The sequence below is a fragment of the Apium graveolens genome, chromosome 1 (genome assembly GCF_009905375.1).
Source record: "Apium graveolens cultivar Ventura chromosome 1, ASM990537v1, whole genome shotgun sequence".
In the NCBI taxonomy this organism is placed as follows: domain Eukaryota; kingdom Viridiplantae; phylum Streptophyta; class Magnoliopsida; order Apiales; family Apiaceae; genus Apium; species Apium graveolens.
Window position 1 is genome coordinate 199887728 of NC_133647.1, and position 23613 is coordinate 199911340.

General features: G+C 33.8%; 3 protein-coding genes across 3 annotated transcripts; 2 read left to right on the forward strand and 1 right to left on the reverse strand.

Moving 5' to 3' along the window:
* Positions 1-9563: 9563 nt before the first annotated feature.
* Positions 9564-11281, forward strand: LOC141678200 (uncharacterized). Its single transcript, XM_074484469.1, has one exon. The coding sequence runs from the start codon at positions 9701-9703 to the stop codon at positions 11057-11059; it is 1359 nt and encodes a 452-aa protein (XP_074340570.1). The 5' UTR covers positions 9564-9700; the 3' UTR covers positions 11060-11281.
* Positions 11282-15269: 3988 nt separating this feature from the next.
* On the forward strand, positions 15270-15983 carry LOC141678209 (calcium-binding protein CP1). The gene has a single exon (XM_074484480.1). It carries the CDS (start codon positions 15368-15370, stop codon positions 15830-15832), a length of 465 nt encoding a protein of 154 aa, XP_074340581.1. The 5' UTR covers positions 15270-15367; the 3' UTR covers positions 15833-15983.
* A 1382-nt stretch (positions 15984-17365) lies between these two features.
* LOC141724203 (DNA replication complex GINS protein SLD5) lies at positions 17366-22407 on the reverse strand. Its single transcript, XM_074526244.1, has 7 exons — positions 22160-22407; positions 20943-21142; positions 19303-19425; positions 18909-18991; positions 18701-18810; positions 18134-18209; positions 17366-18047 (listed from the first exon to the last, which is right to left on the reverse strand). The coding sequence occupies exons 2-7, from the start codon at positions 21120-21122 to the stop codon at positions 17945-17947; spliced, it is 675 nt and encodes a 224-aa protein (XP_074382345.1). The 5' UTR covers positions 21123-21142; positions 22160-22407; the 3' UTR covers positions 17366-17944.
* Between the last annotated feature and the right edge of the window lie 1206 nt (positions 22408-23613).

The window sequence follows — 23613 nt, forward strand, 5'->3', positions numbered from 1 at the left end:
ATCCACATACACAACAATAATAATAAAACCAATTGATGACCTTTTGATAAACACACATGGACACACTTGATTATTAACATACCCATCATTTAATAAATATTCTCTAAGCCTGTTGTACCACATACGACCAGACTATTTTAAGCCATATAATGATCATTATAATTTAACTGAGTATAAATGTCGAGGCTTAGTTTCATCTATCTTTAATCCTTCAGGGATTTTCATATAAATATCACTATCAAGTGATCCATAAAGGTAAGTTGTAACATTGTCCATGAGACGTGTTTTCAATCTTTCCATACAAGTCATACCTATCAGAAAATGAAAAGTGACTCCATCCATCACATGAGAGTAAGTTTCCTGGTAATCAAATACAGGCCTTTGAGAGAATCCTTGGACTACAAGTCGGGCCTTATATCTCACAATTTCATTTCTCTCTTTTTATTTTCGTACAAACACCCATCTGTTCCCAACGAGGACCACACCAGCTGGTGTTCAGACTGCTAGTCCAAATACATTTCTCTTGCGCAAGGATTGCAATTCTTCCTGGATTGCAACTTTCCATTTTGACCAATCATCTCTTTGTCGATATTCTTTTACATTTTGTGGTTCTGGATCGGAGTTCATAATAATATCACATGCCACGGAAAAAGCATATACATCATCAACTTCAATACTCCCACGATCCAATAATTTTCTGTTATGTACATAACTCAATGATACCTCATAACTTTCAGGTACCTCAGCTTTTACAAAATTATGTGCCATTTCAGGGGAAATATCCTCTTCTAGAGGTAATACCACTTCTGGTTGTTTTGTCACTGCCACTTCAGGGGTTTTAACCTCTTTAGGAGGTTATACCACTTCTGGGGTATTGTCTGGAACATTTGCCACTTCAGAGGCATGTCCAATCGTTTTCCATTTTCGTGGTACAACATCTTTTGCACCAATTGGTCTACCACGCTTCTGGCGTGGTTTTGACTTATTAATCAATTCTTCGGGAACTGATTTATGAATAGGTATTTCAACACTTGCTGGGGCATTAATGGCAGGTATATGTAATTTAACAATATGCCTAGAATCACTAAAAATATCTGGCATTTTATTAACAATATTTTGCATATGAATAATTCTTTGAACTTCAGATTCACATTGATTAGTTCGCGGATCTAAAGCATTTAATCCTGATGTATTCCATGTCAAGTCAGGGTTTATCTTATGCAATAATTTATCTCCCACTAATGTCGGAAATATTGACTCATCAAAATGATAATTAGCATAGCGAATAGTAAAAACATCCCCAGTTAGCGGTTCAAGATATCTTATAATAGATGGTGAATCAAAACCGACATATATACCCATCCTCCTTTGCGGTCCCATCTTTAACCTTTGAGGTGGGGCAATGGGGACATATACGACACAACCAAAAATCCTAAAATGAGAGACATCAGGAATTTGACCAAGTGCTAGTTGATGGGGAGATTGTTTATTATAGGAGGATGGCCTAATCCTTATTAGGTTCGCAGCACGTAATATAGCATGACCCCAAACAGATGTAGGTAAGTTGGCTCTAAGAAGTAATGGACAAGCGATAAGTTGAAGTCTTTTGATCAAAAATTCTCCCAAACCATTTTGGGTATGTAAATACGCTACTGGATGTTCGACTGAGATTCCTACTGTCATACAATAATCATTGAAAGTGGAGGATATAAAATACAGCAGCATTATCTAAACGAATTGATTTAATAGGATGGTCAGGGAATTGGGCTCGTAACTTTATTATTTGGGCAAACAGTTTGGCAAAGGCTAAATTTCGGGTAGAAAGTAGACATATATGAGATCATCTGGTTGATGCATCAATTAAAACCATGAAATATCTAAATGGGCCTGAAGATGGATGAATGGGACCACAAATGTCACCTTGGATCCGTTCTTAGAACTTGGGGGATTCGGTTTGAAGTTTAACAGGAGATGGTTGAACAATTAATTTTCCTAGAGAACAAGCTGAACAAGGAAGTTCATCTTATGGTATGATCTTATGGTGTCTAAGAGGATGTCCCGTAGAATTTCCTATAATATGATACATCATAGAGACTCCTGGATGACCAAGTCTATCATGCCACAGAATAAGGGATTTTGGATCAACGATTTTGGGATAGTGACATTGTAAGACTCAATGACATTTATTAAGATAAACAAAGTACATAAAACTAGAATATAGAATAAGAACATAAAACAAGTACATGGAAGTAGATGTCGAAACAAGTAGATGCAACACATGACATAAAAGAAGTGGATATGAAAACTAGTCATTTAGGCTATATTAGATATTAACACCATTTTCTAGCTCATTTGTGGTCTTAATCATCGGTTCATCATTATAGCTAGCCAAGTTTGTTTCCATCATTTGTCCATTCTGCTTGTTAGATGACTCGAATAACGTGTTGTAAACCTCGAATTACTGGATAATGTATGACTTAATAAATACACATAGAGAGAGTAGAAATTGAAGAGAGAGAATTGTTGTTCAATATATTTTCAGTGTGTCTGATTTCAATAACTGAAGGTCCTATTTATACTTACAGAAAGATAGGATAGGATTACACGTATTACGAAAAGATAAGATAAGATTACACGTTCTATGAAAAGATAAGGTAGGATTGCACGTGCTACGAAAAGATAAGGTAGGATTGCACGTGCTACGAAAAGATAAGATAGGATTGCACGTGCTACGAAAAGATAAGATAGGATTTTAATCAAAATTCTTCCTTACTAAGTTTCTTCTCTGAGAAGTTGTGCGAGTATTCCTTAGTAAGTATCGCGAGTCTTCCTTAATAAGATTTGACAATCATTATTATAACATAAACAAAGTAATTTATCTTTCGACTTTAAACAAATAGTCAACAACCATAAAATTATACAGATTTAAACTCCAAACTTATTCCAATAAATAAGATGTGTACACTCCAAAGCCCACAAAATATAATATATTGTACGGATTTAAGGTTTCACACGTATAAACTACAAACAAGAATATAAAAACACATTCAATATATAAAAAAACCGATCCTCTAAATTATGATTTTGACCACACAATCAAATAATATAATTTTTAATTTTTAACTAAACAATTAGTATATAAAATAATTGAATTATGCAATTATCTTTACTATAATATAAAATAAAGCTAAAATTAAACTTCACTCTTTACCATGCCTAGAAATTTTCTTAAAAAAATATCTAGCAATAGAGAAATTCCTTGAAAAATCTAGCAACTTACTCGTATCAATAATCAATAAAGAAATAGTTAAAGAGTTCATAATATTAAACAGAATGTGACAGGTAATCATATTGGTTATACCCTGAGTCTACTAATATTGTTTATGGCTCCGTCACGTTGATTATAATCGAACACATTTATATGATCCAAACTAAAGCCATGTATTTATTGTTCCCAGATTCAATGGGTATATAAATGATAAAAATTAAATTAAATTAAAGATAGAAAATGATATATATATATATGCAGCATAATGAATGAGTAATAGTAATCCGCAGGTTCCTTATTTATTATATAGCTTTATATATCTTCAGAAGTTATAACGCATTCTTCTGTATAGATTTAAATATATTTTCTACTTTTAAACTTCTGACTTCCACACAAATCTCTACCCCTGTTTACCCAACATAGCGAGGTTGAAATCCATGAATCCCATACCTCCGGCGTTCTTACATCTGGTTAAACGATCCCATCTCATCCAAGCAATTTTCGAACCTCCCGTGTTGTCCGAATCCCACCAAAATTTTGATAATCTAATATCAATGTCCTTTATAATTTACCCATGTAAAATAAAAACATTCATTGCATAGATTGGCAGTGTCTGATCTACCATTTTTTTTACCTGACTTAGCTACAAGTTTACCATCCCAGTTTTGGATTCTTTCCTTAACCTTCTCCTTCGGATATCCCAACAGAGCATATCTCTTTCTACCCAATATGTTCTGCAGCCTGAGATATGTGCTATGGTCATCTGCCTCACTCATTTGCAGTTCCTGAAATATCATCATTCTGTTAGGCTGAATCACATTCGTGTTGAAAAAAACTGATGATTTGGAGTTATTAATTTTTTGGCCCGAGACTCTTTCATACATCTTTTAATACTCTTCTTGCTTCTCCGATATCTGCTCTACAATATAAATAACTATCATCGGCAAAAAGTATATGCGAAATAGTTGGGGCATTTCTACATATTTTGATACCTTTAATCCATTGTTTGCTCTCGTAATTCCAAATCGAAGCCAACAATCCCTCGACTTATATAATGAACAAATAGGGTGATAACGGGTCGCCCTGACGCATACCACGAGTAGGAACAATGTGCCCCATCTCCACATCCCCATGTCCAATATTATAGGTCATTATCGACACACATAGGAATACCAGGTGGATCCATTTCTCTTCAAAATCCATTTTTTTTCAAAATTGCTTCGAAAAATTCTCATTCTATTCTATCGTACGCTTTACTCATATCAAGTTTCATAGCCATAAACCCCTCATTGCCAAATCTTTTTCATTTTAAATAATGCATAACTTCATATGAGATCATAAAATCATCTGAGATCAACCCACCCGGTATAAATGCACTTTGTTGTTCAGAATTAAACGCGGGAATCACCTCTTTCAACCGATTATCTAGAACTTTCATGACAATTTTCATCACTACATTGCAAAGAGCTATAGGTCTGAACTCCATTACAGACACCAGATTTTTCTTTTTAGGAATAAGCACTATATTTATCTCGTTTAGCCCTCTAATTAGTTTCCCCGTAGCAAAAAAAATTCTCACCAGCTTCACAATATCATGACCCACAATCAACCAGTATTTTTGAAGAAAAGGCAGGGTTTATACCGTCCGGCCCGGTGGTTTTGGCTGGGTGCATCTGAAACAACGCAAACTTCACTTCTTCTTTCGTAATTGACATTAGCAAGTCCATGTTTTGATTATCTGTAATTCTTATATCAACACAATGGATAACTTCCTCAACCTCTGTCCTTGAACTTGTGAACAGTCTCGTATAATACTCCTTTATATATTCAGTTAGCCCGTTTTTCCAGTCCAACCAAACTCCTTCCTCATTTTTAAGCTTCTGAATACGATTTTTTCTCCTTCGAGTGCTACAGGAAGCGTGAAAATACCTTGTATTTTTGTCCCCCGCTTGAACCCATGACTGTTTGGATCGCTGGCGCCAAAATATCTTTTTTTGGTCCAATACGATGAACAATTGACGCTTAGCTTTTCGGTACTGCTATACTGAATACACATCCCTTTTCTGCATGTATATTTCAACCGCAACTTACAATCTTTAATTCGTTTATTCAAACAGCCAGTAATCTCATTACCCCGGGCCTAAAGTTTTTCCCCACACTATAAAATTCATTGTACTATATCTACGTACCTGCATCATTACAGTTATCCTTGAAAATCTGATAGCAAAGTGGTTTTGTCAAAAAAGCGTTCTCGAAATGAAAACATTTTTTTACTGGAATTGTTTAGCCTCTCATTTGGTTCAAGACATAGAGGACTATGGTCAGACGGAGAACCTTCTAAATTGTACAATTTCGCCAGCAAGGACAGACGCAACCAAGAATTGTTAGTAAAAGCTCGATCCAACTGTATCTCAAACCAGTTTTCAGTGTTCATTCTCTTCTCCCAGGTGAATTGATGGCCAATAATATCTATATCTCACAAACTTGTCTCTACTGGTGTCTCATTAAACCCTTCGATAAGCCAATTCGGACAGGCCGCACCTCCTCTTTTTTACGATTAAAACCCAAGGAAAATTTGAGTCCCTTGGCAGGTTTCTAAACAGGTCCCATGTCTTTTTCCTATGAGCACGCATTGGCTCACCATAGATACCAGTAAGCCTCCACGGGATTTCCTCATCAGTGCAAACTTCAACGTCAATGTGAATTTGAGAAATATTTCTGAGAAATTTTTTTCTGTATCTCTCCATAACAAAGCGAGACCACCACTTCTACCTACCGATTCTACAAAAACCATATTCTCAAAACTCAACTTTAATTGAATTTCTTCCTATCTTTTTCTTATTACTAATAGTTTCACATAGAAAAATGCACTTGGATTTTTCTTGTCTAATGACATCTTTTGGAACTGAACCTTCTAAGATAAACCCATACCTTGGCAATTCCAACCTTCTAAGATAGTTGTTGGAGAAATTAAAGGGATTATGACAACAATTTTGGCGAGTCAAATAGTACACTGATAAGGCAAGTGTATGTTGAACAGGAGACGGGAAAATTTGTAGAAGGGGATAATAAAGAATTAATTATTTCGGACTTATAAAGAAGGATAGTGGGACAAGATGTTGAGTCAGGTGACAGTTTAATTCAACAGGAGGAGGACGTACACATAGAGAATCAAGATAAGGAAACTTTGGGCCCAAAAAACTTAGTTTTGGTCGGTGCTGTATTACAAGCCCGCAACCAAGAATTTTTGAGGTTCCGCTCGCATCCAGGTCTCAACTTAGTTTTGGTCGGTGCTGTATTACGTTTTTGAGGTTCCGCTCGCAGGGACAAACGCAACCAAGAATTGTTAGTTAAAGCTCGATCCAACGATATCTCAAGCCAAATTTCAGTGTTCCTTCTCTTCTCCCAGGTGAATTGATGGCCAATAATATCTATATCTCACAAACTTGTCTCTACTGGTGTCTCATTAAACCCTTCGATAAGACAATTCGGACAGGTCGCACCTCCTCTTTTCTCCGATTAAAACCCAAGGAAAATTTGAGTCCCTTGGCAGGTTTCTAAACAGGTCCCATGTCTTTTTCCTATGAGCACGCATTGGCTCACCATAAATACCAGTAAGCCTCCACGGGATTTCCTCATCAGTGCAAACTTCAACGTTAATGTGAATTTGAGAAAAATTTCTGAGAATTTTTTTTTCTGTATCTCTCCATAACAAAGCGAGACCACCACTTCTACCTACCGATTCTACAAAAACCATATTCTCAAAACCCAACTTTAATTGAATTTCTTCCTATCTTTTTCTTATTACTAATAGTTTCACATAGAAAAATGCACTTGGATTTTTCTTGTCTAATGACATCTTTTGGAACTGAACCTTCTAAGATAAACCCATACCTTGGCGGTTCCAACTCAATGTATTCATGATGAGTGGCAGGCCTGTAATACAGCACCGACCAAAATAATTTTTTTGGGCCCAAAGTTTCCTTATCTTGATTCTCTATGTGTACGTCCTCCTCCTGTTGAATTAAACTGTCACCCGACCCAACATCTTGTCCCACTCTCCTTCTTTTTAAGTCCGACATAATTAATTCATTATAATCCCCTTCTACAAATTTTCCCGTCTCCTGTTCAACATACACTTGCCTTATCAGTGTACTATTTTGACTCTCCGAAATTGTTGTTCAACTTTAATTGAATTTTATCATGATTTAAATATTTTAACAACATCATTAAATATGTTATATATATATACACACATATATATGTTATTTTTACTTATATCAAGTAAAAAATAATTAATTTTTATTAATAATTTCTTACCAACCCTTTTTGCTAAAAGATTACTGTATAATTGTTGAAATTTAAAAATAACAATAAAACTATTTTTTAAATATAGCTAATCATTATAGCTAATACCACTAAAGCACATTTTTTTACAGGTTGAGCAAATTTTACATAATATCTATTTTTTACTAGGGTCCAGTTCCTTAACAATCACGTGTTAGGACCAGCTATTTAACACACTAGGAACCAGTTATCTAACACACTTTTATTTATCGTTGGATCAACTTTTTAACGGTCAGGATTTAAAAATATAAATTGTCTGTCCGCTATAAATATCCGCGGAGAGAGTTAGTTAGAAAATATTGTCCGCTATAAATATCCGCCGATAGAGTTAGTTAGAAATTAGGTTCCGCTCAAAATATACGCGAAATGTGAGAACACCTAACTTAGCAACCAGTTTCATCTGAAACAAAATTTATTAAATAATTATATTTTTTAAACAAATTTTACAAATAAATTTTAAAAACTCTATTTTAAAATAACTAAAATTACATTAATTTTTTTATATGGATATAAAAAATTATTTTATATTAATTATTACGTTATTATATAATTTTATATGAATAATAAAATTTATTTTATAATAATAATAATAAATGAAGTGTTACTATATTTAGATTTGTATTTTATTTTTTATTTATTTATTTATTTAGTAACATGTATTTTGATTTATTTTTTATTTTTTAATTTACCATTCAATAATTATAATGATTTTATCATGAATAGTAACATTAAGAATATTAACATGATACACAAATATATACATATTTTTATCAAAAGAGACATATTTTATGAATAAAATAAGTAAAAGAATGATGATTAATATCGGGTTAAGATCAACCGTTCAAAAAATCTTTTGATTTTAATCTGTTTTTATACAAAATTATAATTTATTTTAACTTTATTTTTCTTTACTTTGTTTTTTAAGAACAAGGAGAGTAAAACAAATAGCTTAAAGTACAAAATCAATTTTGTTTTTAAACTTTTGGTGTTAATTCATTATTAGTCATCATTTTTTTACTCATTTTATTTATAAAACATGTTTTTTTTTATACATATATTTATATATTAGTGTATTCATATTAATATTATTAACACCACTATTCATGATAAAAATTATTTAAATTAAATACAAATTTAAAAAGTAACAAACAAACAGAAAGTGATGATATTAAATATTAATATAAAACATGTAAAATAGAATACAAATTTAAATATGGTAACACTTATTTTATTATTAATATAAAATAAATTTTAGTATCCATATACAAAAATTAACATTATCTTATGATTTTAATTATTTTAAAATAGAGTTTTTTAATCTATTTGTAAAGTGTGCTCAAAAAAATTAATTATTGAATAAATTATGTGTTTAGATGAAGCTGTTTGTTCATGTGTGGAGAAAATTAGATTTTCTTGTCTTCAGATGATATTTTGAGCGGAACCCATCTTCTTCCGCGTATATTTATAGCGGGCTGATAAATTTCTTTTTTTAAATCCTAACCGTTAAAAAGTTGATCCAACAATAAAGAAGTAGTGTATTGGATAACTGTTTCTTAACAAGTGATTGTTAAGGAACATGACCCTTTTTACTAATATAGCTCACAAATATAGCTACACCACTGTTCTAAAAATCCCCGATTTTTTAAAAAATCCCCGATTAATCCCCGATTAATTCTTAAAAAATATTTGGCCAATCTATTTTTTGAAATCCGATTAATATTTATAAATTATTTTTGAATTATATATTTCATAATAAATAAGGTAAATATATTAATTATTATTAAAATATTTAAATATATCCGATTTTTGTACCGATTAATTCCTCCGATTAATCCCCAATTTACCAATTAATCCCTAATCAGTACCCAATTTTTACAACCATGGGGAGATGCTATTAACATTATTAATTAGAGCCTGAATATGAATTTGTAGATTCCGTACCACCTAGTCATATATCTCAACTACCAGTCTCGTCCAACTCTAGTCCACTCCATCTCCAACACTAATTCCTACTCTTCCCATCTCACTTCAAATAATAAACACCTCCGAACTATCCAAAATCATCAACTTGTTGATCTAGCAAACATGTTTCCTAATCCAACCTCACTAACAAACCCACCTCTCCTCCCAGCTAAACCCCCAAAACACACCTCAAACTGCATCTCCACATCTCTCATTCTCCTCACCATTACCACAATTCTCATCTCACTCCTACATTTCACTCCTTTCCATCCACCTAAACTATCCACTGCTGAGCTCGCTCGCCCTATCGTCATTTTAATCTCCTCCGACGGGTTTCGATTCGGGTACCAACACAAGACTCTCACTCCCAACATTAACAGATTGATTCGCAACGGCGTGGAGGCCGAAACAGGTTTGATTCCGGTTTACCCTACTCTGACATTCCCTAATCATTACTCAATTGTTACGGGTTTGTATCCGGCGTATCACGGAATTGTGAACAACTATTTCTGTGATCCGGGTAATATAAGTGATGTGTTTTCGATGTCGAGTCACGAGCCTAAGTGGTGGCTTGGTGAGCCGTTGTGGGAGACTGTGGTGAATCACGGACTTAAGGCTGCTACGTATTTTTGGCCTGGTTCGGAAGTGCATAAGGGGTTTTGGAACTGTCCTTTACATTATTGTGCGCCGTATGATGAGAATGTAGCGTTTGATGAGCGGGTTGATGCGATTTTGAGGTACTTTGATTTGCCGGATTGTGAGGTTCCGGTGTTTATGACGTTGTATTTTGAGGATCCGGATCATCAGGGTCATAAGGTGGGACCGGATGATCCGTTGATTAGTGAGGCCGTTGCGAATATTGATAGGTTGATTGGGAGGTTGATTACGGGGTTGGAGAAAAGAGGGGTTTTTGAGGATGTTACGATTATAATGGTTGGTGATCATGGAATGGTTGGGACTTGTGATGGGAAGTTGATTTTCTTGGAAGAGTTGAGTCCGTGGATTGATATTCCAGTGGAGTGGATTTCGTATTATAGTCCGTTACTTGCGATTAGACCACCGGAAAATGTGTCATCTGCTGATGTTGTTAAGAAGATGAATGAGGGGTTGGAATCGGGGAAAGTTGGGAATGGGAAGTATTTGAAAATGTATCTTAAGGAGGATTTGCCTAGTCGTTTGCATTACTGGGAGAGTGATCGGATCACTCCCATAGTTGGCTTAGTTGATGAAGGATACACATTGAAGCTGAAGAAATCGGAAGCTAAAGAATGTGGAGGAGCACATGGTTATGACAATGCATTCTTCTCTATGAGGTCTATATTTATTGGTCATGGTCCTAGGTTTCCTAAGGGAGTAAAAATCCCGTCTTTTGAGAATATTCAGATATACAATTTGGTGACATCGATTCTTAATATAAAAGGTGCTTCTAATAATGGAACATCGTCCTTTCCCGAAACTGTTCTTTTGCCTCGCCGCCATTAGAATCTTGTAGATTTTGGAGTAGCTAGAGACGGAGCTTTAGGTTATTGAGGTTTCGATTCTGATCCAATAATTGAACTATGTGATAACCGTTTTACTGTGTTTTATTAGGTTTGTAATGTTTCCTCTTGTAATCAGTTGTTGCAACTAGAATTGAATGCTAGTATTGCACTGTATTCTCATGTATTAGTTTTTACTTTTTAATATTAAGAAAGTCTTTGATCAGTTTAGATTATTGCACAATCTGGTTTATGGTGCCACTTGTAATATCGATATGTTGTATGTACTCAGTGTGGCTGAATGTTTCACATTTTTAGTTTTTCATAGTCTTTGCATGTTGAGAACAAGCTGGTTGAATTCTTCATCTAGCTAACTTGAGGAGTGAAGATAGTACTCATTTTTTGCAACTGGCAATGGTGTGAACATCAATTAGTGAGCCTTACTCCAATGACATTGTTTTGGACGAGTTGCTTCTCTGGTTCCAACCACATTTGAGCATGATATAGCTCCCGATGTTAGGTATGGCTTCGTTACTAATCATTGATAATGTATTATAGGTCCTCCAATAATAAGTTTTGACTTATTAATAGTTGACTTCCTGAAAGTTTTGTTCATGCTTATGGCTCGACTTCAAAATGTATTTGACAAATGATCACTCTTTGAAAGGGTTGGGAGACGGGGAAGAGGCTCTGTTGGACAGTAATGCAAGAGATCTTTCTTGGTGTCTCAGATGTGTGTAATAGATGGACATCATCAAATCTATGTGTAGCTTAACATTGTCCTAAAAGAAATCATTAAGATTGGCCTTGATGATAATGTCTATTTCTGAGACCGTTACGTTATTCCTGAGCTTTGCGACTATGGTGACAATTTACCTATGAGAAAAGAAACTGGCAACCAATGTATATAACACGTATGAAAGATAATAATGCTACGTACCATATATCATCACGGCATGTGAGGTCTTTGACTGAGGCCTTTGGTCTTAATGTTGGTAGTTTATAAGTTCCAGTATATTGGTGTTCATGGATGTATTATTTGTTTTATATTCTCATTTTATTGCTTTTGGTATCGGAAACAAAAAATGAGGTATGTACTCAAAAATTTGAGTTAAATATACAAATACTCTATCTCTATCTGCTTGGAATCTGTTGCATTGGTGGTTCATGGTCTAGTTTGCAATTCTAATGTCATGCACAGTGGTAAATGCCAAGAGATGTGAGTTGTTTGACATGTATTTGTTTTGCCACCCACCATAGTTTCCAGGGGGTGCAGCAAGGAAGTTTCAAAAAGATTTAATCAGTCTTAGGGTTGCACATGTATTCTCTTATAACTCTAGCTGAAAAAAGTGAAGCTCTTTCTACTCCTGTGAAGTTGGCCATGTTGACCAAACCAAGTAAATTTTATCTGTTTCTTGTTTGTGGTAGCTAATTGCTGAATGTCTTGATTCGATTTTTAATGCGTTTTATTTTTCTTTCTGTCATATGCAATCAGGTCTGAGACTGTTGATCTAACTACTCTGTTGCTCATGCCAATCATTGTCCTCCAGAATCATAATCTATACAATATAATGGAAAGTGGCAATAACTAGTTAACTACAGTATAACCTTGAAGCTGAGGTAAGTTGCTTCTAGTGGTAAAATTCATATTTATTTCTTTTTATTTATCGTGAAATTACAGTCCTTTTCTTTTTCTTAAATTAAGCATATAATTATGCCAGCACCTTGTCAGAGAATTACTTGCCTACTGGTGGCTTGTATTTTCCCTGTTACCATTCAAGTACTAGTTTACTAAATAGTGTGTGTGAGTATTAAACATCCTGTAGTTATTCATTACTCAAACAATCACTAAACCTATTTCAGTGGTCTCAAATTTGATATTTATTAACGAACCCCTCTTTTCAAGATTCAGAATTGTGGGTTCCTTGAATTGTGTTGCAGTTTATCTTGTCCGTTTCAGGTGAAAAAGATGGGACACAATGGGCAAGTAGTAATAGTAGGTGGTTTGCATGTATTGCATCACCATGAAAAGTTGGCCATTGCTGTTTCGAAAGCAATGCAGAGTCATTCCCTTCAAGAAACAAAGAAGGATGGCTGTTTTTCTGTTCATACCAAGACTTAATCTCAATGGTGCAATTTTAAAAGAGGTGTCCTTAGTTTCAGCTTACAATTGTGTGATTTCAAATTGACCACCTATGATCTATCATAATACTTTGAGAAATTAATTTTTGCACTATTATCAAATTTCGAGGCATGTGCAGTTATTTTCTCAACCAACTTGACAGTGGATGTACATCTACTATTATCGACAAATCAAATCGCTGCTCATATCTCATGGTATCATTCTCATATTTCACTCTCTCTTTTTTTGTTAAGTATATTTTACTCTTTTTAAAAGAGGAACACAATATATGTGTGTGTAGATTCTGATCTTCATCGTATACGGGATACTTTAGAGGTGATTTAAGCTTTCGAAATAAATATCACATGCTATCACTTTAAATAAATTTAAATGTTAAACATATATGTCTGCTAATCTGATTATTATGAAATCTTATCATTTAAACTTTTAAGTGAACAAAATTAGAATTAAATTCAATTTTTTTAAATAAAAATTATATAAATTAAAAAAAATATGTGCGATCTGTGCATCGCACGGGTTTTAAGTCAGTAAGATTAACAAACTTCATGTGTCTTAATAATTCTGTCCAAACTTGACATGTACAATTCAGAAATATATTTTTTTTGTCGAGAATTCAGAATTACTTTTAAAATTTAAGACTCTAACATTATTCTTACACTATGTTTTCGAGTTTTTTTTGACAAATATGACTTATAACCTTACAAATGAGTATCTGTTCTCATAAATTTTCGGGATAAATTATTTTCTTTCTCGTTCCCATGTTTTTGAAAAAAGGATGAGAAAGTAAAAATATATTGAAATATTCAACATGATTATTACTACAATTAATCTTTCACTCTCAATCATCTCATTTTTGAAAAGAAAATTTTAAAATAAAATTGATCCATATTTAATCTCTCTTTCTATTTTTTTCTTAAAAAATCTCTAAAACACAAAAATAAATAAACATAAATCTTTAATATTCTCTCCAAATTTAAACTCAGGTTAAAGTTGTGGTGTGAATATCACAACTGAATTATTATAGAACGGTGACAACGGTCACTTGAATTTGGGGATATTCATCATAGAACCTCATAATATTGTTTGTTAATGGTGTTATTTTGTACTAATTTATCATCGGGTAGAGGCGTGCATAAATAATCGCCCCCTCCCTACAAATATTTAAATCTGTACCATTATTTTATTTTTTTAAAAAAACAAACACATATCAACGCAAGAGATCTTGTTGTACAATTACGGAGAAAAATTCCAAATTTACAGGTCTATTTTTGTCGTAAATATTAGGTTCCCAAAAATCTTTTTCAAATATCTTAACAAATGACTTGACTAACACGTGGCAAGTTTTAATTTGTGGGTACATATTTATGTACGCGGGAGTATCATAATATATTGAAAAAGATTGTGATCTATTTTCTGACAAATCAACATTTTTGAGGAAATTTTGGGAAATTGTTTTTGAAAAATTTGACATTTCTCTGTTATCATATAGCGACCCGAGTTAAGATTCGGCCGTGCATTAAATATTCAATATTCCTTAAAAGGAAAAATAACATTTCAACACGGTTCACAACCTTACAGTTTGATGTCATGCCATACGCACATAATCTGGACGCTCTCATGCCATACGCATATTCTGGAGTATTATTATTATATTAATACTCCCTCGTCCTATAATGTTGTTCCTATTTTGACTTTTTGTAGTTATTATGGTAACAGATTGATTACTAATTTATATATAATTTATAATATCAAATATAATTATGAGTGATTTTATTATATTCATATTTATGAGTACTTTAATACAACGAAGTTTTTATATTTAATACTAATACGAAATTAAAAATATTAACAATTAAAAGTGTATATCAACAAACGTGTTGAATACAAATAAGAAACGTTTTGAGGGAGTAATAATTACGATGCTCTCCCCCTCCGGATATTTCTAAGTTATTGCCAAATAATCTTGGCCGCACTTGGACCAGCTTGCTAACCAAGCCACACCTTCCCACATATTTTTCCCAGTTCATTTGACCCACTAATAAATAACTCCACTCCGCTTTTCCTATTTATACACCCTCCCATTTCTTCTCAACCTCTAACTTTCTTTATACCTCAAAACCTCTCTCCCTCTCTCTCCCTCTCTCTCTCTCTCTCTCTCACGCACACACAATGTGTCCTACAGGTAGTACTACCATTTCAACAACAAAGAAGCCAGGTCTTCGATCAGCATTCGAAGTTCTGGACGTAGACCATGATGGCAAGATCAGCAGAGACGATCTCTCCACATTTTACGGCCACAAACTATCATCATCAGCAGGTGAAGATGATGCAATAGGTTCAATGATGACAGTAGCTGATTCAAACAAGAATGGCTACGTAGAGTTCGATGAGTTCGAGAAGGTTCTTGCCGGAGACAGGCAAAGAAGTAACGGCAAAAGGAATGGAGTGATGGAAGAAGTGTTTAGGGTTATGGATAGAGATGGAGATGGCAAAGTTGGTCATGAAGATCTTAAAAGTTATTTGAGGTTGACTGGTTTTGAGGCTTCTGATGATGATATCAAGGCTATGATTAGATTGGGTGGTGGTGATGATGGTGTTAATTTTGATGGTCTTTGTAAGATTTTGTCTGTTTGATTTTATTACATGATTATAAATTGATGATGATGATGATAAAGATTTTGTGCTTTGTATTTGTACTGTAGTTCATGGTTGTCATGAAACTTTTTTGAACCATTCATGGATGTTAAAAGCCAAATTCTATGAACATTGCTTATTTCTTGTTTAACATTGTGGAGTCCGGTCTCTGGCAACGGTTTGTCAGAGAGGTATCAATTAACAAACGAGTTATGCACCATTGAATCAAAGAATGAACGAACATGATTTAAAACCCGTTTGTTGATTAAAACCTCTCCGGTAACGATTTGTCAGGGACCGGACCCTTAATACTGTTGTACACTGGAAGGTGCATTGAGTAAAATTTACAGCTACTAATATTTTCCTTTCGCCGGAACTCAGTCAAGAAGCACGTCTAATTGTCATCTAAGCTAAAAAATGGATCACGTGAACGGCTAAATATAAAAACAAGCCAAAGTACAAGGGCTAATAGACAAAAGTGCCTGGGTTATATCACAAGGACTCATTGTAAAGCTTCAAACTTTTTGTAGGTTGTTGAGTTCTACCTCCGCCCTCTCATTTTTTTACAGTTTTTTGCACGTGCTTGACACGTATTTTAAGGCAATTATAAAGTATATTTCCGTAATTTATTTTTAAAATTTTCATTTTTTTATAAAAGTTTGAACATTATATTTTAATTTAGAAAAAAAAAAATTAAAAAAAAACTATGCAACTACATTTAATAAGAGCATTAAAATGTGTGCCGAACCCCGTCCCCTAATATAAAAAATTAAATAGGACGGAGGGAGTATTTAATTACACAAGAGTTTCTCCGTAAATGTCTCGATCAATATTCTACTTGCAAAATATACAAATAACTAAGATCACGTTTGTGTTTAACTCAAAACACTGTGCTCCATGCCAGCATTGTTATATTAAATAAATAATTCTTTAATAGAATAGCGTGCACACACTGACCCAAGACCTAAAATATTTTAGATAGTGTTTGAATCATGAAATTTCGATCAAATTGACGGAAATGATAATAAGATTTTAATATAAAAATATATTTGAATCTCATTTTCATTCCTATAACCGAATTAAAATTTTACGATCCGAACCGGCCATTACTATGACCTCCCTGAAATTATAAAGTAGTACAAAATTAACATGACAGCTATATCTAAATTCTAAAGTACCCACAAAGTTTTAACAACCCATCTTTTTTTAAATAAGTCAACTTTAAATTTCTAATAGTTAATTTGTCAAGTCGTTCTCGCTCTTTCTTTTTTCGCCTTTCAATAAGTTATAACATATTATAATTTTTGATTATCACCCTATAAATATTTCCCATATTGTTGAATTTTCTTTAATTTCTGTGTATAGATCTTAAACGGCTCTTTTTATTATTTAAACAAGGAAGAGTTGGCTTGAATTGAATGGTCGCCATTAACCCTCCTGTCTAAGCCACAACAGTTGAATTTTGTACCAAACGCCAACTAAAGTAGTGAACGCCCTAATACTTGTGGTCGTATCAGAACAAATCAACAAACATAATCAGCAAAAATATGAAATATCTGCCTAAATGTTAGGTGTCGAAACAATTCACGTAGAATCACAGGGAGCTTGGGACCATGCCCACCAACAATAACACTCCTTTAACACCACATAAACAATAAGTACAGTTTTCCTGATTCATTGTAGAACCAACTGGTTTCACTGTCATTGTCATTCAAGATTCACACGTCTATACGAAAATCAGAACATATCATCTTACGAGACCATGTTGTGATTAGTGGGCATCGACCTCGTAACTTTCGAGCAGCATTTACACTATCACAACAAATATTCGAATGATGGATTCTGAATAGTGTAGTTTGATAATCTTATAGTCACGCAAAGTTTTGAAAACAAAAAAAAATACTAATGTTTTTACATTGACATACAGATATGTATGTGTGTTCTTGAGGAAAGTAATTGCAGAACTTAAAAAATTTGTAAAAAGGGCAGGATAAGAAAGGTTTAAGACTCATACAACATTCTGCAGACATAAACAATGCTTCTGGCTTACCTTGGCATCAGTAGAATAATTTGATTGGCCCAGAAGGAGCTTCTGTCAGCAGCAACATGCAGTTAAACTAAATCAACTTGCCCACTTTCAACCAGCGGTTTTATTGATTTGTAACGAAGGGCATAGAGATCATCAGCTTCCAGATCCACTGGTTTCTCCACACCACTATCAAATGGAAGATCAAAATTAGAACCTTTACTATGATAATGCCTAAACTAAGCAAGAAGATTAATTCATGTGCAACAAATTACGTTTCGTCAAGTTGGAAAGCTCCTAAAAATCTCTTGCATCGGCAAATAACAAAAGTGTCCAACTGCGCCTCAGGAACTGTAAATCATACAGACACAAATTATCAGCTTTGACAGACATGACAAATATAGTAAATCAGATCATTAATACTATACACTTTATTTTTAGTGGAAACCAATCATAGCAATTTTTGTAAACTGAGCTTCAGTCGATAATTTGCAAAGATGCCCTCACATCTAAATCAGATATGACATGCTTAACAGTTTCAGTTGGGATTTGGCCCTAAGAGTATCAATCCTTTTGCATCTACAAATAGTTAGGAAACATATCCTTGTAAACAGGCACAGACAGTCGAGCTAAAACCTCAACTATTTAAGCTGTTCCCCTTGCTGTGAATAAAGTCATGAACTAGGAAGCTTGAAAAAGAAAATTCAATGACTCAAAATCTACATTGTAACATTTTATTAACCACTATTAACTATTCAAAATAATATACTGTACAACAGCAAGGTGACTTCAAATTATCTGTCATAGTAGCTACTAGCTAGTAAGGCTAAAGAAGCATTTACCCATATCATCCTCTTCACTTATAACAGATTGCTTCAAATGGGATTTGTAACGATCAGGCAGTTTTGATAGAACAGATTGTTCAAAAAGCTGTTCCATATCATCTGTACACCTGAAATGATAGCATACAGTAGAAAAGGTAAGAGAACTACTGCTTTATATTATAACACTTTTGAGTTCACTGAAAAAAGAAGAAGTAAGCGCGATCACCTTTTAGCAAACGTCTGCTCTTGTTTAGAAAGCAGATTCCAAAGTTCAGAAGTCTTTTGAATGTGAAATGCATATTTCTCGATCTGTAAAAGAAGATTAATTGAACTTATAAGTAAACTTTGCATAGTAAAATTACAAGTGGTAACTAGTTTCTTCGTCCTTCAGCTGTATGGACAATCATTTGACCAGAAAGTTCAGCTTTGCTAGTTTGTCCAATGTTAACTATTGCTTTGGACTCGAATGTAGCGTGTCAAAGTCAAACAGTCTTACAATTTATGAAAAATATCTGCTATCCAGATTAGTTAACAAATTACAAGCAGCAAGACAGAAATATATTACCTTTTATTTATTAGATAAACTTAAATTACACAAAATATAGAACTATAAATTAGACCTTTTGAAGACGAGTCCTGAGATAAGATCTCAACAAAAATAGAGTCCTATCCAAGTCCATCTGATAGAGTGAGACGCTGAGTGCATCCACTCCATTTTTAGTGTATTCCTCCACTGTTTCTTCCTGAACATAATCAGTGAAGCAGCATGATAATCAAGTCTCAAAAATCATACACAAAGGCAGCAATTCAAGAATGTTTAGTAACATATCTGCAAATATTTGAAAGTAGAGGAGGTAATGAACATACTCATAAGTCATAACTACTAGTTAATGCCATCAAATCATTGGAAATATAGATATGTGTTATCTGTGGTGACTATTAAGATGCATTTTTTGAAACAGAAAGTTATGCATCATGAATTAATACATATATAGATATATCAATGCACTAGCCAGTAAGTTACTGCCCTTGCAATAACATAAGTCTACAACGGAAGAATGAAGATGCAATATAATTACAAGGAAATGATGGCAGTTTGGCACACGTTTACCTGCATTACTTCAACAAATTCATTCTCATGGTTCTAAAGAAAGACTCTTGAGCTCACAGGATGCTTAAAGCTAGACTTACTGGTGTACAAGGCTACAATTAGTTTGCAAACACCCTCAATCCTCAATATCCTATTACATTTGAAACTAGTACGCTATACAAATATCGGTAGCATTTTAGCCTAGTGGATACCCCTATTCTCTGGGTAACGAGAGGTTGAGGGTTAAAACCTCGGAGGATGCATGTGTGAGTGTTAGCATTAGGGTAAGATCCTTGTCAAAACCCTTCTTGCCTTTTTAAGGAAAAGAGAAGACAGTAAGCTCAAGCCATTGCCAGACACTAAATTTAGAGAAAACAACAAACAGATGTAAAAGGACAAGATGCTCTGCATGTTGATTTTTTACATGACAAGATGTCTCGGGGAAGCTAGAATAGCGGCTTTAGACAAATTTTGGGACTTCTAGAGGTTCCTTTCAATTTATTTTTTTTAAATCTCTCTATATCTGGTTTTTTGCTTTCTTAGATCAAAAAGGTTATCAGGAAGGTTTTTTAGTCTTAAAAAAATGTGGTGAATATCAGATACAGGGGTGTCGTTTGGGGAACTGAATATCTACTTTTCTTTTTTCCTAAAATTTTTCCTCTATAGAGTTCCTGATCATGCCGATACAATTTGGTAGAGCGTATACTCCCAATGGACAGTCAACAAAAGGGCTTAGCATATTAAAAGTGAACTTTTTTCTGTCCGGGGGTTGTTTTGAGATATATGCAAAGCTGCTCCTTGTCTCCGGTCAATTGCTATCTCATAGGTCTGAATAGTGATTTTATTTCTGTGGAGTGTATGATTCTCTAGAAGTTGGTTTAGATTAGGGAAGTTGCTGCTTTACATTGATATCCAGGAAAATAATTGTCTAGGTATCTATTATGGGAGAAGGAGGTATCTGGAGACCTGGGACTACTATAGCAAGGCATAACTTTGGGGAAATCTACTCTTAACTCAACTAATGCATGAGGCCAGCAGAGTCCCGCTGTTTAAAGTAAGCCATAAAGTAGTCAATAGTAAAGATATTGCTAATTCCCTAAAAACTGTAGCAATGGTACGGATAAGTCATTTCATCGATATCACATGTAGGTATTAACATAGAATAGGTACCATCAATTGAATCTGTTCTCTAGAACGCTGAACCAAAGAGGCCTCAAATCGGAGAATTTCAGGAGCGGCTTTTTCATTTCGCCATGCTCGCTTCAATAGCTCTGCATCGGTAGTTGAAATTAAGGATTCATAATCATCCATGCCTGAAAACCCAGATCCATCCCCTGTACTGGACGCCATGAACGCCTAATCCCTCCTTTCTAAAATATTTTATTCCACAATTATTAAATATAAGAGTAAAAGATATATGGGGGAAAACATAATCTAAAATATAGTATCAGAAAACTAGTGCCGGCTATCACAAATTTTAATGACATCAGATCTCCGCAAGATCATGAACACTTCTGAATTATGATTGACTTTTAAAAAATTAAGAAATAAACAGTGACTGATGGGGTTAAAAATTTAGCACAAAGTTCTATTATAGTCGTATATTTCTCATTTCCTATTATCATAAGAAGAATCATAGCAGATTAACAAATTGCTTCCATGAGTACTAGAATATCACAGTATTAATAGCTTAGCTAACCTGCAAGTGTCAGATGAAGGTAATAACATACTGTCCACAAACTTAAACAAAAAGCCAAAAATATATTCATGGTCTAGTCAGACTCGGGTAAGACTTCGTTCCTAAACAGCATAACTAATTAATTAGAATCCGAAACTTAACAAATCACTCAGTTACACCTACAAAAGGCACTGCCATTTTCGTCTCTACAAAACCACATTACTTTATTAGCAATCAACTGATTTCGTTAACTGATTCACACTTCAAATTAAACGAGTTGCCCTCGCAAATTATATCTGTCGATATAACTATAACAAATTAACAGTGTAATCGCCTTCCTACTTAACCTCTGCATCAACCTCATAAGTTTAATTACAATAAAGGCCACCGTCACAATTTTAATTTTCGCTCGTCTCGATCTAATCATTCAAATACAACTATAAACTTATTACCATAAAACCGAACACGCAACCAAATTAAATAAAACAAAGCAGGAGATCAAGTAGAAGTTAAACGAGAAACGTGTGTTCGTGCCACATACAGAAACTTTATCAAACAGTTGGTGTGCAAGGTATGAATACATATTAATTTTACCTCAATTACACATCAAAAATGAACAATTACATAAATAACATAACTAAATCTATTAACAATTATAGATACATGTAATCAGATTAAAAATTTTAAAAATAGGGATTTGAAAACACACCTTTATTTAAATCGGATGAATAAATTAATTGATTTCACGAGTAATTTATCGAAACTATTTGTGTGGAGAGAAAATGCAAATAATCTCAATGTGTATATGTGTGTGAAATGTGTGTATGTGTTTGTTGCAATTGAGATTTGGGGTCACTTGTATTTTGATTACTACTATTGAAAAATGAGTTTATTTTTTGAAGTGGCGGGAAACTCCAATTATATTAAAATTGATAAAAACATAATGGCAATCGTTGGGCCTGTGAGAGCCCAATAAAAACCCTTATCCACCCATCTCGAGATGTTAGGCCCGTGAACATCCCGTTTGAGTTTTGATGGCATCTTCAGTATAGAGTATGAAATCGGAACTATTCGACTGAGATGGCTATTTGCAATTTATTTGGCGATTTTTACAAAATCGAATAATTTATCGGTGATTTATTGGAAATCGGATAAATATTTTTGATCAAATTATCGGTGATTTTTTAAAAATCGGCCAATTTTTATAACCATAAGTATATCCCACAGATATTCAGTATAGTGATTTTGAATTTTTAAGTGATATAAGTAAGCATTTTTTGGTCCACGATGAACTAATTTTTAAGTGCTCAATGATGAGGAATGTTGTAGTATTTTATTTTTATAATAATGCCACTGTTGAGAATTTCATCTTTGAAAATATTGTACATATGCTCTAATTTGTTTTGCAATATGTTCTATTTGTTTTGCAATATGTAGTGATTTTTTTAATTTTGACAAGATTCCAACACTAAACTGTTTCTAATTCCGCTGTGTTGGAGGAACACTCTTTCTAAAATTTGATCCACATTGGGTTCTTTCTAATTGCCTAGTGTTCATTATGCTTTAGGATTCTTAAGCAAGTAGTAAATTTGTTTAAAAATATGCACATCAGTTTAGAATGCACGTCAATTTCTTACAAAAAGTAAGCAGTAGATTTGTTCGAAGTTCAGGCTGCCTTTGCTAGTTGTAAAAATTCTGAAATAGTGAATACTTTTGTAACTTTATATTTAACTCTACTCAGAACCGGGTACATTTTTTTTCTAGAACAGGGTAATTTATTTAAAATGACGATGAGAGTATACATCAGATTCTTCCCCATGATCTTGACTAACTGTTGTAATTTTACTTAGGTTTGTTTGTTGTCTTGCTGTCATCTGTTCCATCTGTTGTGGCCGAGTTTGAGGCAGGTTGCTTGTAGGGAAAGGGTTTATGGTGATTTACGTCCAATTTGATCAAGAACATTTTCTCCCTGCCAGTGTGATTGTATAAAATTTAAAGAAGTCAAGAATCATGGTAACATCCATGAGAGGTTAGCTTGTTAAAGATGGAATCTTGCTTAGAGGAAAATAAATTTTATTTACAAGAAAATGCAGCATAGACAATTTTAAAGCAGTGTCATAGGCTCGCTTCTGAGTGGTTTATACCGGGTATGTTTGTTTTTTT